Consider the following 17,818-nt stretch of genomic DNA (forward strand, 5'->3'; position numbering starts at 1 on the left):
CGACTGTTTTGTCAAACATATTGATGACAAACTCACCTTTCAGTGAAAAATTATTCCAAATAGGGCTATTTGCTTTTAGTTTCTTGGGTTCTTCATGAACTTGCATTTAGAAGCTTGTTATGTTTGCAGCAGTGCTGAGTCTAATGGAAGACAGTGGTTTGCTAAAAGTAAGTTCTGGACAGTCTAGTTTAAGTGAAGAAAAACACGTATTTCTATTTCACGATTTACCTTATTGAGCATTATTTTATTGCAGTTTACCAGTATATAGGTATATCATTACACTCTTACCACAGTGAGTGAGCAGCAATTTGAATTTTATCAAATGTTTTTGGTGTTGAAAAAGAACTCCAGTGGCATTTCTTTGAAATGGGATAGAGAAAATATATATTATTAGCATTTAATTCCTCATAGCTTTCCAACATTGTGTGTGTAATTTTTTCTTAGCAACTTCCATCATGAGAAACCCTCATGTAATTGATTCTGTTACCATTCAACATTTTATTGTTGGCTGATGAAAGATTTCTTTTGAAATTGATTTTTTATATTTGCAATAAGAACTCACAATTTGAATTTGACTTGGAATCAGCAAGACAGTCTTGCCATATCACTGACTTTCTCAGAAAGTTAGAATGATTATAGCTGCTCTTTTTATTCAGAAAATATTACCCCCGATAATTGTAACAAAGTATTAAATCAGATATTAGACCTATGGATATAGATTCTGAATGTGAGATAGATGCACCAGCTAATAATATCCAAAAGACATTTGCTCAAAACTTTTGTGCTGAATGTGCCAAAAGTTTGATTTAATTAGAAGCAAATGATGCAAATGCGCTATTCACTCATACAAACTACACTTACAACAAGGCACATTTAGCTTGCTAATCATTGATATGAAGTGAAAAATGAAGTTCTTACAAAAACTTTTAGCCTCGCAATGGATACTTCAGTTTTGCCAAAAGATCAAAACTGTTGTCTCTGCAATGGTAATAACTGATGCTAAATACAATTGAACATTTCGTTTGTCTTAATTATACTATGATGTTTGTGAGGGTTAAGTCAGGATTTGGTCAATGTAGGTTTGTGAGAAAGCATGCCAGTAGCTTCTCGTGGGTCAGTGGTTCTTCCCGGGTTCTTCCTCCAACAATAATACTGAAGGCCATGCATAGCCTATCATGTGCTGAAAAATGGCATTAAACTCCACAACATTATACTATGATACATACTTGCTTATAAGTCCATTCTAAATACAGTCAACATAGACCCTGATCTGCCATGGCTTAATGTGCCTTCAGATTGGGGTCTATTTATGTTCCACAGATTACTCCTAGCAAACTGTATAGACACAGATTTGTGAGTATATTATGCAGCAACAGATCTGGATCTTTGGAGGTTTGGAATGACAAGTAGTATGAGTGGAGTTGCTGTTTGTATTTGAAATGAAAACCCATACAGTTCCTGTACACACTGTGTTGATCATCTTAACTTTAGTGTTTTAAGCCATTGATGATTGTCAGTGTTGACAGATCATTTCAGTTAATTCAAGAAGTCAACAAGCAGAGTAGCAGAGTTCACGCATTTTCAGGGTGTTGTTGATGAAAACAAAGTTAGGCTAAAAGAAATGAATATCTGATGTAATTCAGACAGCATGTTTAAATTCAAATTGTGCTTTCAACAGACATGATTTTTCTCCATTTTAAAGTGTAATTCCGCTTTTCTCCTGACTTGAGTCAGATTTTTCTTGATATAGTCCGTTTTATGCATCATCTCCAGTCCGTTTAAAAAAACGATCTGTCCGGTCCCATTCCGCAACGACTCTTGTAAATTATTTGTTCCATATGTTAGTTTGCATTTGACTCTTGTAAAGAGTATTCTGATCGGTCAAAGGTTTAAATTCATCCAATGAATCTTTGTGTAATGGAAACTGATGGCAATGGAAAGAAGAAGCATGTTTGCAAAACATGGCAACCCAAGTTGTTGAGAGAGACCATGACACAAAAAGTTTAGATAAAGGATAAAAAAATATGGAAATGGGAATGGATGGAGCAGAAAGTTGATGGAAATTTAGTTGGTCAGTTTATAAGAAAACTGAATTCTAGAGGACTGGTATTTTCTGACCTCTGCAAGAAAGATCTGAATTACAGTAATCATGGTTGGAAGAGTTTGGAACAGCACAAGCTGCATATGGAAAAGTTGAAGCTCAAAAGGCATCTGGAAAAAGTGCAATTAATTACTATAAGAAGAAAGATTTCTTGTATGAGAGAACAGATGTAGCCCTATGTCAGAATATGCACACTGCATGTCAAAACAAGCACCAGCTTGAAAGGAAAAAGGCTCTCATTGAGATGGAAAAGAAATGATTGCACATTGAGCCAAAAAAGTCAATGGTGACACAAAGGAAGCTGAAGAAATCTTTGCCTGATTATTTTGGTTTATTTTATGATCATAAGTTGCACCAGGAGCAGTTTTTTATGAGTGCAGTATGTGATTTTGGCCAGGAGCCTTTGTCCCCCATGACCCCCAGATCAGGGGCACTGCCCTTCGAGACCCCTGTTGGGGGTGGACACCCTAACCCTCCTTAATTTTTTCAGCTTTTTTTAATGGAAGACCAAAATCATGTCTCTTTCAAGAGGATTTAAATTTTTTAACAACACTTGAGCTTAAATGAAGGATCGATTTGAATAAGTATTACATTTTATTGTCAAATACTAGTATTTTTTGTTATACTTTTGTTTATTTTACTATTACTAGTGTTTTATTACTTCTCATGTCCCTTATTGCAAATATCAATTTGCAGGCAAGTACAGCTATTTTTTACATTGAAACTATATAAACTGCTTTTTAAATCTTTTTCAAAGGTTTAAATAAATACATGTAAAAATACTTCTTAAATTCTTTCAGTGGGTTAAATAAAAGTAAATACATGTAAAAATTAATATTTTATTATCATATTACAGTACTGACATTCCCTTATCAAATAATGCTAGTAGCTTAGTTAATCTTCAGGAACAAAGAACAGTAACAAAATGGGGGTGGGGTTGTCATCATACATGACTAATTTTTCACTGTGTCTTTAAATTCAGGGCAACAACAAAAACCACCTTAATTGCGACACACTAAAATTTTTGATACTACATAACTCATCCAAGTGTGGCATTCCCGGACTAAGTTTATATTGCCTGCCTTTAGTGAGCAAACAATTATGCTTTAATATTTTGGTAGATTGTCCCAGGAAAATGTGACATGCAACAATTGCTGTAGGAGAAATTAATTGCAATGAAAAAGGGCATAAAGAGTGAGTATTGTGGTATTCAACTGAGTGGGTTTGTTTGAAGGCTGCTGAGGCAGTCAGAAAAGAAAGTGAAAAAGTAAACCATAGGGTTTCTCGTTGTGTACCTCTATGGCAACCATTTTTGCTCAGATGGGTTTCAGAAGCATGAAGGGAAGTAGAGATACTTGCAGATCACTGGTAAAGATAGCTTAGGATCTATCAGTTATATGAACTGAGCCATAATGGATGGAGAAACCACATTACGGGAATGCCTCCTTCTCAAGAAAGCTGCACTGGATCAAATGTATCCAAGAGACAGCTTTAAACCCTTACGGATAGATGAGAATGACCTATAAAAAGAGGATCAGTCTAGGTATATCTACAATCGGCGTGCTGAACATATGACCAGTGTGTAAAAACACCTGAAACTGCATGCCACTTTCATTGAAAATTCCTCTAAGATGGAAAGACCTTCAAGTTGAAAATGTATCATTTATGTATTTTATTTGCAGCTTTTGTATCACACTGTGTATATCGATATGTGGCACAGTTCGATTGTTTCTCCCCAACCAAATTTGAAAGTATGTTTCCAGTTGACATTGCTTTGGTTTTATCATGTTTTGGACTGTGAAACTCTGAACTTAGTTTCAGTTGTAAGAATGCACATTTTAAAAAAGTGCAGAAGCACCTTGTGGTTATAATTATTGATAAGCTTTTGTATCACTTAATTTCATGTATCATTAAATATTAGTACTTATACATGTCTTTATTATATTAACCAATAGAAGGTCCACTTTTTGATAGGTCACAAGCATTTTGATTCACTCAGGGGCAAATGATTCTAAAGATTTTTAGGCCTTTAAAATATTACCAGGAATCAAGAGTGAATTGCAACAATAATATGTCCCTGTCATTATTTTGCTTCACATATTGCACTTCTACAGTATACTATTTATTCACTTTATACAAAGCCACAAGTACTGGACGCAAGCTTGATACTAAAATGGCTCAAAGTCATGAAAATTTTATGAATGGAGCAATCACAGTCTTTATTATTAATTAATGATGGCATTCATTCTGCCATTTGGTATAAATATCTCATAAATTATATTTCAGGTGTACAACATCCCTTTGGGAGGCATGATCACCAGGTCCCCATTCTCTATTGGAGGATCAGGCAGTACATATCTGTATGGTTATGTTGATTCGAACTACAGACCAGACATGAGCAAAGAGGAGTGCCTCAAGTTCATTGCAAATGGTTGGTATATAACTACAGAATTTTATTAATCATTAAAATAACCCAGCAACATAAAATTTTAGATTTTGACATTTAATCATCATTATTGTAATTGTTATCAGTAAAACTGTTTTATAAAGCACACTTAAGAAACTGTGACATTGTTCTTTATTGACAGACTCCAGTTATATGCGATATAAAAAAAGACTTTATAAATGCCAATCTGATTGAATTCAAATCAAGATCTGCTTATAAGAAATGGCTCTGATTGGCACCCATGTCAGGTCATATTTGGTTGATCTTTTGATTCTCCAATCAAAACACGGGAGCTTTTCGTAATCTTCTTCATGCACTTCACCACTACTTAAATGCATAGGGAAGTAAAATATGTGCTGGACTGAAGGCCCTTTCTGACCAGTTCATTTGGAAGGAATAAATATGCTAAGAGAGTGGTAAACATTACATATTAATGAATATGCATTGTTTATTGTGATAGGTTGCCCTCAACAGGTTAACTGTATTGTACATGTGAACTTAGAATTACATGAGTGGACTAGATATATTTCGTTTGAGGCATATCTTTTGCATTAATTGTTAATTACTTGTGCATGAACCAATCTCCAATTAGTGGTTATACTGGATGTCACGCCAAGGTGACTTTTGCCTGCAGCTTTCACCTGGCAAAATCTAGTTTCTAGGGGTGGGCATTGATAATAGTTTCTAAAGATGTTAAGAATAATGTTTTAAACACAAAGAAAAGCAAATTTTTCATACCAACTCCCTGTAGTATGTCTGCTTTGATATCATAGTAAAGCATGTTATGTTTTATTATGTATTTTATGCCCTGGCACAGGTGCAGTATTTGTTGTTGTGGTCACTTTAGTCTGAATTTATTTCTGCATGAACACTGTTTACAATGGCTGCTGGAGACTTCAAAAAGCTTCATAAAGGATAGGTGTGTTATCATTAATTATATTTAGTAAATTTTTTCTTCTGGCCTTCCGGCATAAAATTGCAGTAGTCCATATTCCTTACTATTTATTTTCACAGTGAAAGTTAGATAATTCTGTTTGGTTAGTATTCTTTCCAAGTAAATTTGTTGAGAGTTATTTCTCTTTTACATGCTAGTTGTATTTCTTCTATGGTGGTTCAAATGATAGCATCACAAAAATAAAAGTGTTCATTAGTTAAAAAGTTTTCATGCATCAGTGTTTACAGTTATATCTCTCTTTTGTCATGAAATATTCAGGGATCGTCCTGGGCTTCGCCAATGTCGCAAATTGCGATTCTTTTTCCTTATTGGCGACAAAAATATCCCATCTGGCGATTTTTTTTGGCGACAGACTTTTTGGTTATTTAATTTGTACATACAATCATAGATTTGGACTGGATAAATTAAAAGGGAGAACGAAAGGAAGCCACAAACTTGACTAAGCAATGCATTGGAATCAATCTGTTACACAAACAATCCTTTGTTCGTATTGACAACCCCATCTTTACAGTGCATTGTTACATCATAATCTGCTTATGCTGACATCTGGGCTGAGTACTGTATGCTGTGATACAGTCAATCATGCTACCGAACTATACCTACAACTGACCGACTTCTGAAGACGCGAATAGAACAGATACAATTAATTGAATGTCTAAATCTTCTGTTGTTGTTGTTTTTTTGTTTTTTTTTTACATATACCAGTACAATAGTTTTGCTGAACCTTCATAGAAAACTGATAACCTTTGAAGTACCGACTACTGTGTATAAATACAAAGGAAATGGAAAAATCTCAATCACAATTATGTCTGTCGTCAGTGCAGCATTTTACTCATTGATCTTTTCCTTTTGCCATCAATCCGTGTTACGGCTGCTGACACTTAAACTCCGAAACGAGAAATAGCACAAAAAAAAAACAACAACCAGTTTTGCATAATTAATAATGATTATTTATTTCTCAAAATACAAGAGTGAAAGAATCTCTAAATTGGGTGTGAATTTATGCTTATATATACGGTCCAATATTGCCAGGTGTTGACTCGTGTAAGTTTCATTCGTGGGAATGGAGATCCTATTTTGTTTGTCGAGAAAATTTATACAGCATTCAGTGATCATTCTTGGGATTTAGGAAGCAATTCACTACAAGCTTTGTGAAGCTAGCCATAAGGGGGGGGGGGGACTGCTGATAGACTACTGGTGTCACCTGTCAGTGCTGTGGACTGTGAACGGTGGATTCAGTAAGATGAACCTCACAAAAACTGACATCAGAAATAAACTCTGCATCTCATCTCTCGAGAATTTCATGAGAATCAGCATGTACAGATGTGAAAAATTAGACTTTGAAACTGCATTCAACAAGTGGGCAGCCCTAAAATTGCGACGGATCTTCATGTAACACTTTGTAAGATTTTGTTAATGCTTGTTGTAATTAAAGAATTAACTAACCCATCTTTTGTAATTTTCATTGCCTGTTACATTAATAGACTGAATTAACACTTGGAAAAATGTACACTACTTGTTCTGGCGACACTTTTTGAAAATTGGCGACAAAATATTGAGGTTGGCGAATTTTTTGGCGACAGCTTTTTAAAAGCCAGGACCATCCCTGAATATTGTTGATATTTTTTCTAAGATTACAGTGCTTTAATTTCTCTTATTACTTTCTTGATTGCATTGTCAGTTTTCTGACAGCTGCAGTTCTTGCTTGCTTTAGATTGCTTATATTGTCATTTAACTATGTTATCAGGATAAAATAATGAAAATTATTGCATTATGACTCAAAATAGTTCTCAGTTCTGTTTGATTTTATCCTTGATAAATGTTACTTCAGTTTTTTTTAACCAGGTTCTTCTTCAACCATTTATACTGGACACCATGCAGAGCATATTGTGTGTTGAAAAGATGGCATTAAACCTGCAGTAACTTTGAATTTTAATAATGTTCTGAACAGAAGACCATATAATGATGCATTTGTGACATTTTAATTAAAAAATTAAGGCTTTTGATAAATGGTTGGCACAATCTTTTTATATGCAGCCAACCCAAACTTTCACGTGGAATTTTATTGCCCTAGTGAAAACGTCATCACAGGCTTTGAAATGATAGCTAGGTTTTGTTTTTCATTTCAATTATTATCGGACCATTAAGAACCTAACCTTACATGCATAACTGTTTTGCCTTTGGGCTAACTTCATCATATAATGGTAAAGAGATAGCTAGGTGTTGGTTATCATGCATGTTGTGTCCCATACCATTAACAACTAATCTAACCTTACATGTATAACTATATTGCCTTTGGGATAACCTCATCATATACTGTTAAATGGATAACTAAATGTTGATTATCATTACAGCTGTGTTACATATCATTAACAACTAATTCATCTTTACACATCTAATTTTATTGCTCTGGTGTTAACTTCATCATAGAATGTTGAAATGATAACTAAGCACTACTTTCTTTTAAAGCCATTAATAGCTAATCTAACCTAAAACACGTAATTTTATTCCCTGGTGCTAACCCTGTCATAAATACTTTAAGTAATAGCTAAGTGTTCCTTAAATATACAGCTGTCTCCGGCTTTGAACAGTTAATCTTAACCTTACATGTGTAATTGTATCATACTATTGCAAACCTCATCGTAAACTGTTTATGTGATAACTAAGCATTGTTTGATAATAAAACTGTCTCCCTTGCCATTAACAGATACAATAGCCTACACATGTAATTGCATTATTCCAGTGCTAACCTCATCATAAACTGTTTGTGATAACTAAGCATTGTTTGATAATAAAACTGTCTCCCTTGCCATTAACACATGTAATTGCATTATCCCAGTGCTAACCTCGTAGACTGTTTATGTGATAAACTAAATATAGTTTATCATTACAGCTGTCCCTTGCCATTAATAGTTAATCTAATCTTACACATGTAATTGCATTTACCTTAGTGCTAAGCGCTTCATAGACTGTTTAAGTGATAACTAAGTATTGTTTATCTTTACAGCTGTGTCCCTTGCCATTAACAGAGATGGATCAAGTGGAGGAATAGTACGTCTAGCAACCATTACAAAGGATGGTGTAGAAAGATTTACCCTGACTGGGGACCAGATACCCAAGTTCTATGAAGATTCATGAGTTCTTAAAACCCAATATTCATTGTTTTATTGACTGTGCGTCTTTTTTTGTGAGGTAGAGAATTTTTCATTAGCTTTCTTTCACAACATATATCTTTGGTTTATTTTCTGATACAACACATCAGAAAGAAGATTTTGAACAATAGATATAACAGATATGAATAGAGTTTACAAGTGTTGTTATTCATCTGTAAAACATAACATTTATAAATATGTTCAAAAACAGTGATCTAAAAATATTCTGGTCAAACTGGTCAATCTCATGTATGTCTGTTCCTAATGAATTTATTTCAGTGTATTATAAACTGACTTTATGGAGAAAAAAATGCAAAATGAACAGGCATGACATAAAAAGTTAAAATGAAAATTTTGGTTTGTATCACAAGTATACACTTTACATCACAAATATTATCTTGTGCATGTTTTGTGGTGGTTTTGAACAATAAAAAAAAAACAAGATCGGCAATATCATATATGCAAGCTCTTATGATGTGGACATAATCATTAGAATTTTATGAACTGAATTTCATCTTACTCCTGCCTGTTTATGCTGTTAGATTCATTGATCAACATAAAATGAAAGCAATAGAAAACTGTGTTTGTCATTTGTAATCCCAGATTATCCATGAACATTTAAAGTGTTAGAAAATTCATAAGAAGGCTTTAGTTTATAATTTGAAAGAGTGCACTTTCCTTGCATTGTTTTTAAAGCATCTGTCAGTGACAAATTAAGGCTGTTCCAGTAAAACATATATCCCCCCACCCCCCGGGATGGCACTTCAATAAAACTTGTGTAGGAGGTTGTATTTCAAACTATTTTGATTCTGACAGTGGAAGGTTGGTTAGGAAAATCATTTCTGTTGTGGGTTGTGTTAGCAAAATGAGAAATCACTGGTGGGGTTGTCAGAAAAAAAACCCCAATATATATTTAAAATCGCATCTTACACCCTCCTAGCGGTCTAACGTGAATAAAACACTGGGTCAGAAAATGATGCTTGTACATGTAATTTGTACAAATTCGCGTACTTTTAAAGCAGTGATAGGCATTCAGCAAATTACATCAACGTCGCAGATATAAAAAATGTGCTTTGCGCAGTAGCCAATTTTTATTAATATTTTAACATTAAAAGTGCATTTCACGACATAATTCGTGCTATTGTAGCTGTCTCACAGAGCTTGATGCAACATCCAGATATCTGGATACTTCGGTTTGATATGACTGGCTGTTAAACTAAATTTGATTGGTTCATTGGGCCCTGGAACAAGCATTTTATGGTAGTTTTAGCCTTATTTGCATAATGGAAGTTTTACAAATGCCTGTTTCGAATAAGGGCCACACACAGAACCAAATTAATAATAATAATGAGGAGTCTGTATAGCGCCTAATTTTTAGAAGCTCTAAGCGCTTTACAACATTAGACAACACCTCAAAGATAAATAACATATAATGATGTGATTACAAAAACAAACTATGAAATTAGGAAACATAAAAAAAAACATGCTGAGAATAATTTGAGGTAGGAAACATTATTAGGTCTTAAAGTTTGTTTTTGCAGTCGATATTAATTGAGTTTTGAGAGCCCTCTTGAATGTCATCACTGTTTTTGTGTCTAAGTTCAGTGGGCAATTCATTCCACGTTGGTGGGCCCTGGTATGCAAAAGAACGCTGTCCAAATGACTTTGTTTTCATAGTGTAAATAATGAGTATATGATTGTCAGAAGAGGAGCGTAAGTATCTTGCTGGTGTGTACACATGGGTGAGGTCGGATAGGTATGTTAGACTAGAGTCCGACAGTGAAATGTAGCACAGAGAACACATTTTGTGTTTGATTCTGGATCGAATGGATAGCCCGTGTAGGGTACAGAGCAGCGGGGAGGTGTGCTGTGATCGTGGTACTCTAAGTATGATCCGAGCAGCTGTGTTTTGAACTTTTTGAAATTTCTGGAGCAGATATTGAGATGAACTAGACAGAATTGAGTTACAATAGTCCAGTCTTGAAAGTACTAAAGTGTTTTAGTGGCATCAACTGAAAGATATTTGCAAATTGAGCTGATACGCCTCAGCTCAAGATATGACGCTTTGCATATGTTCATGACATGTTGGTGCAATGTGAGAGTACTGTCCAGAGTAACACCTAGGTTTTGTACTGATTGTGTGAATTTAATGTTGGTGTTGCTGATATTTATTGTTTGAGGTAACGGATGTGAATGAGAAAGTCTTTGTGTTGTGATCAGGATGGCCTCAGTTTTATCATCATTCATCTGCAGCTTGTTACATGTCATCCATGATTTCACATCAGAAATGCACCTCTCTACACCTTGGATGGTAGCATCAACTTCATTTTATGTGCTTAAATTTGTATATTTGGGTGTCATCAGCGTACAATTTGTGAGACACTGGATGATGGCCTATGACACTTGAGTGTACAGAATGAAGAGGACAGGTCCAAGAACAGACCCCTGTGGAACACCACAACATATATCAACTGGGCTGGAGTGTATTCCATTTGCAGATACAATTTGTGTCCTGTTGACCAAGTAGGACTTGGACCACAGTAAGGCTGTATCATGAATGCCAAATACATGCTGGAGATGGTGAAGTAATATATCATGGTCTATTGTGTCAAATGCTGCAGACAAATCAAGGAGGGTGAGGACTGTAATATTTCCGCTATCCAACGCAGAGAGAATGTCATTAACTACTTTTAGAAGAGTAGTTTCAGTACTGTGGCTAGGGCGATATGCAGATTGTACATTGCTAAAAAGACACTTTGAATTTAGATGAGATACAAGCTGGGATAGAACAACCTTTTCTAAGATTTTTGTTACGAATTATGGATTAGAAACTGGGTGGTAGTTCTTTAAATCATTATGGTCTAGTGTTGGTTTCTTCAGCAAAGGCTTTACAATGGCAGTTTTGAAAAATGATGGGAATTCCCCAGATGAGAGAGAGGTATTAATAACATCAGTTAGTGAAGGCAATAGTGGATCTAAGCACTCAGGCAGCAGTGATGCTGGAATTGGATCAAGTTCACATGACTTTGGTGCACTGTTCATCAGGATTGTACATACGAAATCCATAGAGACAGGTTCAAATGCTGCTAATGGTTGCCGCTCAAATTCTGTCTCCCAACTGTATGGTGACGACGAGTCAATTGAAATTGTGATGTCAAGCTTATCTCTAATGGTTTGTACTTTGTCACTTTAGAAATTTGCAAACATGTCCAGAAGGTCGACTGGAGAGAAGGCAGTTGGAAGTGGTGTAGATTTGTTCCTTGACATTACTCTTTGCAGCTGGAACTTTCCATGATCTTAGTAGTGTAGTGGGCTGATTTCGCTGCATGGCCTATATTTGTGACATTCTTCTTAGCGGCTTCATAGATTTGCTTATAAATAGTGAGTCTGGTGGAAAGCCAGAGCCTCTCAACTTTACGGCGGTCTCTTTAAGCAGTCTGAAGCTGGTCCCTAACACTGCTATACCATGGAGAACACTTTTGAATTGATACCACTGGTCAACAGTGAAATCATTACTGACTTGAAAAGGCCCTAATCTGTAGTATTTTGGTGTGCCGAACACGAATATAACCGTGAAAAATTTGTATTGGCTCTCGTTTTGAAGATATTCATATACCTCATTTTCTATGTTTCACTGTGTAAATTTCTCCAGTAGGACTGCAGCAACATCCGGAATAATGATGTAACATTGCATAATACCATCATGCTCACATCATCCACAGTTGATTGCATCATTTTCTGATGCAGTGCAATACTAATGCCATGCGGCTGCTGAAGTAAGTTGACGTCAGCAGTGTACTATACATGTGTAGGCCTATTATACTAATGCCAGGCGGCTGCTGAAGCTGACGTAAGCAGTGTACTATATAAAGCCCAATCAGATAGGTTCAGCATTTAAAATATTTTAGACGTTGTGCGAGACAGTTCAAGCTACTGTTACATAAAACTTATTATTTTATCCATTTACGTACAATAAAGAACAGTAATGCCTCGAAAGTGTGTTAATACCGCGGACAATTTTTGCTATATTTGTGGGGAAGTGACATTTGCCAACCAGAAGAAAAGTATCAATTCTCAAGTGAAGAAGGCATATCATCTTTACTTCGGATGCAAGGTTGGTGACCAAGACAAGCCTTGGGCTCCGCATATATGCTGTGCTACATGTACAACACAGCTTTCACAGTGGTTGAATTGCAAAAGGTCATCAATGCCGTTTGCAGTCCCAATGGTGTGGAGAGAGCCAAGCAACCACCTAAATGACTGTTACTTCTGCTTGGTTCCTCCTCTTTCCGGCGGAATAACGAAGCGAAAGAAGTCGAGAATAGTCTACCCAAACATTCCGTCTGCATTGAGACCAGTTCCACATGGTGAGGGACTTCCTATTCCAGAACCTCCAGCAGAATATTCTCTTGATTCATCTGACGAAGACAAAGGTGAGTCGACCTGTTCTTCTCCTGGTCCATCAGCATGCAGTGATCCAGATTTTCACTGTGGTGCATCATCAACCCCACACAGAATAACACAGGAAGAACTAAATGACCTGATTCGTGATTTGGACTTATCAAAGAACAAGGCAGAATTGCTAGGATCAAGACTCCAACAATGGAATCTTCTAGAAGAAGATGTCACAATTACTGCATATCGAAAGCGCCACCAGCAATTGGAGCCTTTCTTCAGAAAGGAAAGTAATCTGATATTCTGTTCCGATATTGAGGGCCTCATGAATGCTTTAAAAATCACTCATGACCCACAAGAATGGAGACTATTTGTGGACTCTTCGAAACTGAGTCTCAAGGCTGTGCTTTTGCACAATGGAAACATTCTTCCATCTATTCCAGTAGCGTATGCTGTCCACATGAAAGAGACATACGATAACTTAAGGCAGCTACTGAATTCCATTGAGTATAACAAGTACAGCTGGCACCTCTGTGGTGATTTGAAGGTAGTTGCCCTTTTAATGGGACTGCAGCAAGGATATACAAAATACATGTGTTTCTTATGCGAGTGGGATAGCCGAGCAAGGGAAATGCACTACATGAGGAAGGAATGGACTCACAGGCAGAATGTAGCCATTGGAGAGAAGAATATCCAACACCCAGCTCTGGTTGAGGCTCAGAAAATCTTGCTACCACCCCTTCACATCAAACTAGGTTTGATGAAGAACTTCGTGAAAGCCATTGACCGGACTTTGCCAGCATTCCGATACCTGCATGAAAAATTCCCTCGACTCAGCGAAGCAAAGATTAAAGAGGGAGTTTTTGTGGGTCCTCAGATTCGAGAGCTTTTCAAAGATGACCGGTTCAACAACTTGCTGGAAGGTGACGCGAAACAAGCATGGAATGCTTTTCGCCTAGTTTCTACAAACTTCCTCGGAAATGTTAGGGCAGAAAACTATAAGGAACTAGTAGAAGACATGTTGATGAAGTATAAGAAACTTGGCTGCAATATGTCTCTAAAGATTCACTTCCTTCATTCCCATTTGGATTTCTTTCCTAGCAACTGTGGTATTGTTAGTGATGAACACGGCGAACGTTTTCATCAAGATATCGCAACAATGGAACAAAGATACCAGGGAAAATGGTCCACTACAATGCTGGCTGACTACTGCTGGACACTCCTCAGAGATGCTCCCGAACAGCTGTACAAGAGACAGGCGAAGAAATCTAAGATGTAGTCAATGACTTGATTTTTTATAGGTAGGCTATTACAGTTGACCTTTTACTATTGGAATGCATTTCGTTATGTAAACATTAATTTCTTGCAGATTACAAAAAAACTAGAGCCAATTTTGCAATTTGACTGTCATATTCGTGTTCAGCACATAAAAATTGATAAGAATTGACTAATTTTATTTCAGTAACATGACTTTTGTAAAAATTTGTTGTCCAGTGTACTCTGCACTTGGTAGCTGGTGCTTGTTTGTCAAGCAATGAACGCAGGCAGTTATCGAGTTGTTCTGCTGTAGGAGGTAAGCAAGTTGTTAGGTTAGCTTGGATGTCGTACATTAGTTTGGTTCTATTTATCATACAGAGGTTTCTCTTAGTAGCAGATAAAGGTGGAGGGTTAGGGACTGATAGGTCAAGATGGCATATAATGCAGAGGTGATCTGATGCAAGGTCATGGGATACCAGGAAGGACTGTAGAATGTTATCATCAGGTCTGTGAAGAATCCAGTCTAAAATGTGACCATGTTTATGGGTGGGTTGGTTAACTGAATGTTTGAGGTTGAAGTATATGAGTTTCCGAGACAGTCAAAGTGAAAGTTGAAATCTCCAAGAATAATCAGGTTGCCACCTATCGAATTTCCATAGTCCAGGAGATTCGGAAACTGCTCCAAAAAGAGAGATTCAGCCAGCTTGTTGTTGTTTTTTTGTGGTTAAGATGTTTGATCATGGAGTTCTTTGTGATAACAGCAATTCCACCTCCGCAAGAATTACGGGGGAACAACTTGATGGAGTAACCAGTGGGTGTTAGATCCGCACACTTGGGTTCATCACCTGATGTTTTTAGCCATGTTTCTGTCAGGAAAAATACATCAATTTTCTGGTCATTGATAAAATTAACTATTTCTGTGCGCTTTTCCGGTGGTCCTACTGACTGGGCATTGAATAATGCAATGCGCAGAGGTATTTCTTGGATAGCTGACACAAAGGTTGATGAATTAATAGGGATTTGAATTAGGTTATCTAAATTAATGGTCGAATTTTAAAAAAATTATTGACCCAAAATAAGGGAGATAACTGGAATTCTTCTTCCTGTTCTATGCCGGCCAGCTTTGAAACGTTTCTTTTTTCGCTTCTGTTTACATTTCGGTAATGATGAATGTAGTCCCAGTTCATTTAGTCTAGAGCACAATGTAGTGTGGAGAGCCAAGGAGTGATCATTTGAAGCAATTAATGAGGGTCCATCGTAGCATAAACGGGTTGACTGGCAAGTATCACGTGATGGCGGTTTGTTCAAAAACAGTGGAGCAAGACAGCTGAGAAAAAGTCTAATTGTTCTCATTTCCAAAACAAGGAGATGAAGAAACACATACGAATTTAACAGCCAATACATAATGAACACAATAACGAAGATGAAAACAGGCAACAAGCACAAATATGATGAAACAGTACTAAAAAATGGAACATCTGCTTCAAGCCGGTTAAGCGATAGCTGCCATCTTGGCTGAATCTCAACATGGTTTGTCTTCAGATGACGTTTTCAGTCGGCAAATACTGGCTGGTGATAGCTATGATGACAATAAATTTCATGTATATCGGTCTGTTGGACATTGGGAAAATATCACTGGAAATACCAGTGTGTGATTTTGAGCCCAAAATTGATGTTGAGTGCGAGTCCGATGTACGTGATGGATGGACAATATGCCGGTTATATTTCTTCAAGATACCCATGTCTGAACAAGCAGACTATGGGAATGTTGGACTTAAAACAGCATTATAGAAGAGACAAACCTGGCATAAGAGGCAGCAAAGCACTGATTCAAGAAGTGAATCTTTGGCAGAGTTCATGCTAGTGAAAACTGACAGAGGTCTCGGAAACACTTATAAACATGCGTATTTGGACACCATTTTTTTAAATTTTATTTAGGTGGGCGGTAAAATTCAAACACTTGCCAATCCTGCTTCAGACACCTGCATAGTGGGAAAATGTGTTGATCAGTTAGCTGTGCTGATATTTAAAATGACAGAATTTAGTGGTTGAAAGCCACCCCCCCAGCCAAGTTGTCACCATTGCAAGAGTACATCAATAGAACATGCTGCAATAGCTGTGTGGCAAGATCAAAGGCTTTGACTGGCAGCTGGGTGGGAAAATCTACTGATATTTACAGTGCTTGAATTCAGAGGCAGAAATACCCAGAGATGTACATGTGGTCATTTATAACAGTAAATCAAATAAACAACTTTAGCTTTCATTATTGTGTTCATTTCCGAGTGTAACGGAATAAGCAGTGCACGTGACCTCATAATCGTGACATGTTGACTTAGACTTGAATGAGTATTTTGGGGTTCAACGGCAAACTGATGAAGATTGTAATGAGATTCAGGAGAGTGCTAAAGTTGCTAGAACTGATAGTTTGGAAGGGACAGTAGCCAAGTATAAGAAAGTGTGTTATGCCTAGCTTAATGCTTTGAATAAGACCTTCCTTGGATCAAAAAAGTTCAGACTCACTCTGATGGACAAACAAGAGCTATGTCAGTGTTACAAAGAATGTAGAAATTAAACTCTATGGCAACCAATAGTTCTTATAATTTGCATAGTTTTCTGGGAGGGGACTGCAACTTTTGATGGTGGGACTCATATTTTTACCAAAATGGGAGCCATGGACTCTTAGTTTAAAAATCCTAACAAGACCTCTGGTTCAAAATGTTTCTTTTTGGAACAGATATCCAAGAGAGAATACCCATAGGGCCATACCTGTGAGATGCTGAAAACTGCACAACCATATAAAGAACAGTAACTTGTTCAAGCTAGTTATGCTTATGCGTTTTAGACAGCAGGCAATGAAAGGAGTTCACAGCACAGAATAATATTCGTACAAGGAGGAGGAGGATCATATTAAATTCAGAAACAATTAACAGATTAATGCTCATAGGGACCATCAGAGAATCCACATACAACATAATTAAGTGTGTGTAGATCTCTAGTTGGCAGAACCACTATGGCAACAAAAGAATAAAGAGACAAACTTTTATATCATGCACATGTATGACCAAATGAAGTACATGCTCTCTATGTGCAAAAATTAAATGACATTAAACATAAGAGACTGACTGATCTGTGTAAACTCAAAGCAAGATGGATACAATTTGTCCTGTTTGTGTTCGGTTCTTCATATGTATATTTTGATCATGGTGGTATTTTCTGCAGACCTTTTGGCACTTGGTTCCAAGCCATCATTTGGTATTTGTATTCCAAATTGGATAACTAAAAAAGTCTATTATCTAGTACACTACATTTTTAAGCAGTGTCATTAGCTAATGATGAAATTGATGAAAAAATAATTTATGTCATTCTGATATATGGATTCTTTACTACACTACTAATCTGTTCATCCTGATTCTTTTTTTTTAACCATCAGCTTTAGTCTTACTGGTACCAGTGCTTTTAATAAAATCGTAACTTCTATTTTCTTGCAATCTAAATATTTGTTTTTGTTGTGG

At 36.5% G+C, this 17,818-nt stretch overlaps 1 protein-coding gene across 1 annotated transcript in view; it reads left to right on the forward strand.

Annotated features, from left to right (window-relative positions):
* Window positions 1-9,232, forward strand: part of LOC149781254 (proteasome subunit beta type-6-like) — a 37,539-nt gene extending 28,307 nt beyond the window's left edge. Inside the window, exons 5-6 of the mRNA XM_089935338.1 lie at window positions 4,388-4,532; window positions 8,510-9,232. Of these exons, the coding sequence (XP_089791464.1) occupies window positions 4,388-4,532; window positions 8,510-8,640 (276 nt within the window). The 3' untranslated portion in view covers window positions 8,641-9,232. The remainder of the gene's footprint in view (window positions 1-4,387; window positions 4,533-8,509) is intronic.
* Window positions 9,233-17,818: the final 8,586 nt, after the last annotated feature.

The sequence above is a fragment of the Sinohyriopsis cumingii genome, chromosome 15 (assembly GCF_028554795.1).
Source record: "Sinohyriopsis cumingii isolate HCF-2022 chromosome 15, ASM2855479v2, whole genome shotgun sequence".
NCBI lineage: Eukaryota > Metazoa > Mollusca > Bivalvia > Unionida > Unionidae > Sinohyriopsis > Sinohyriopsis cumingii.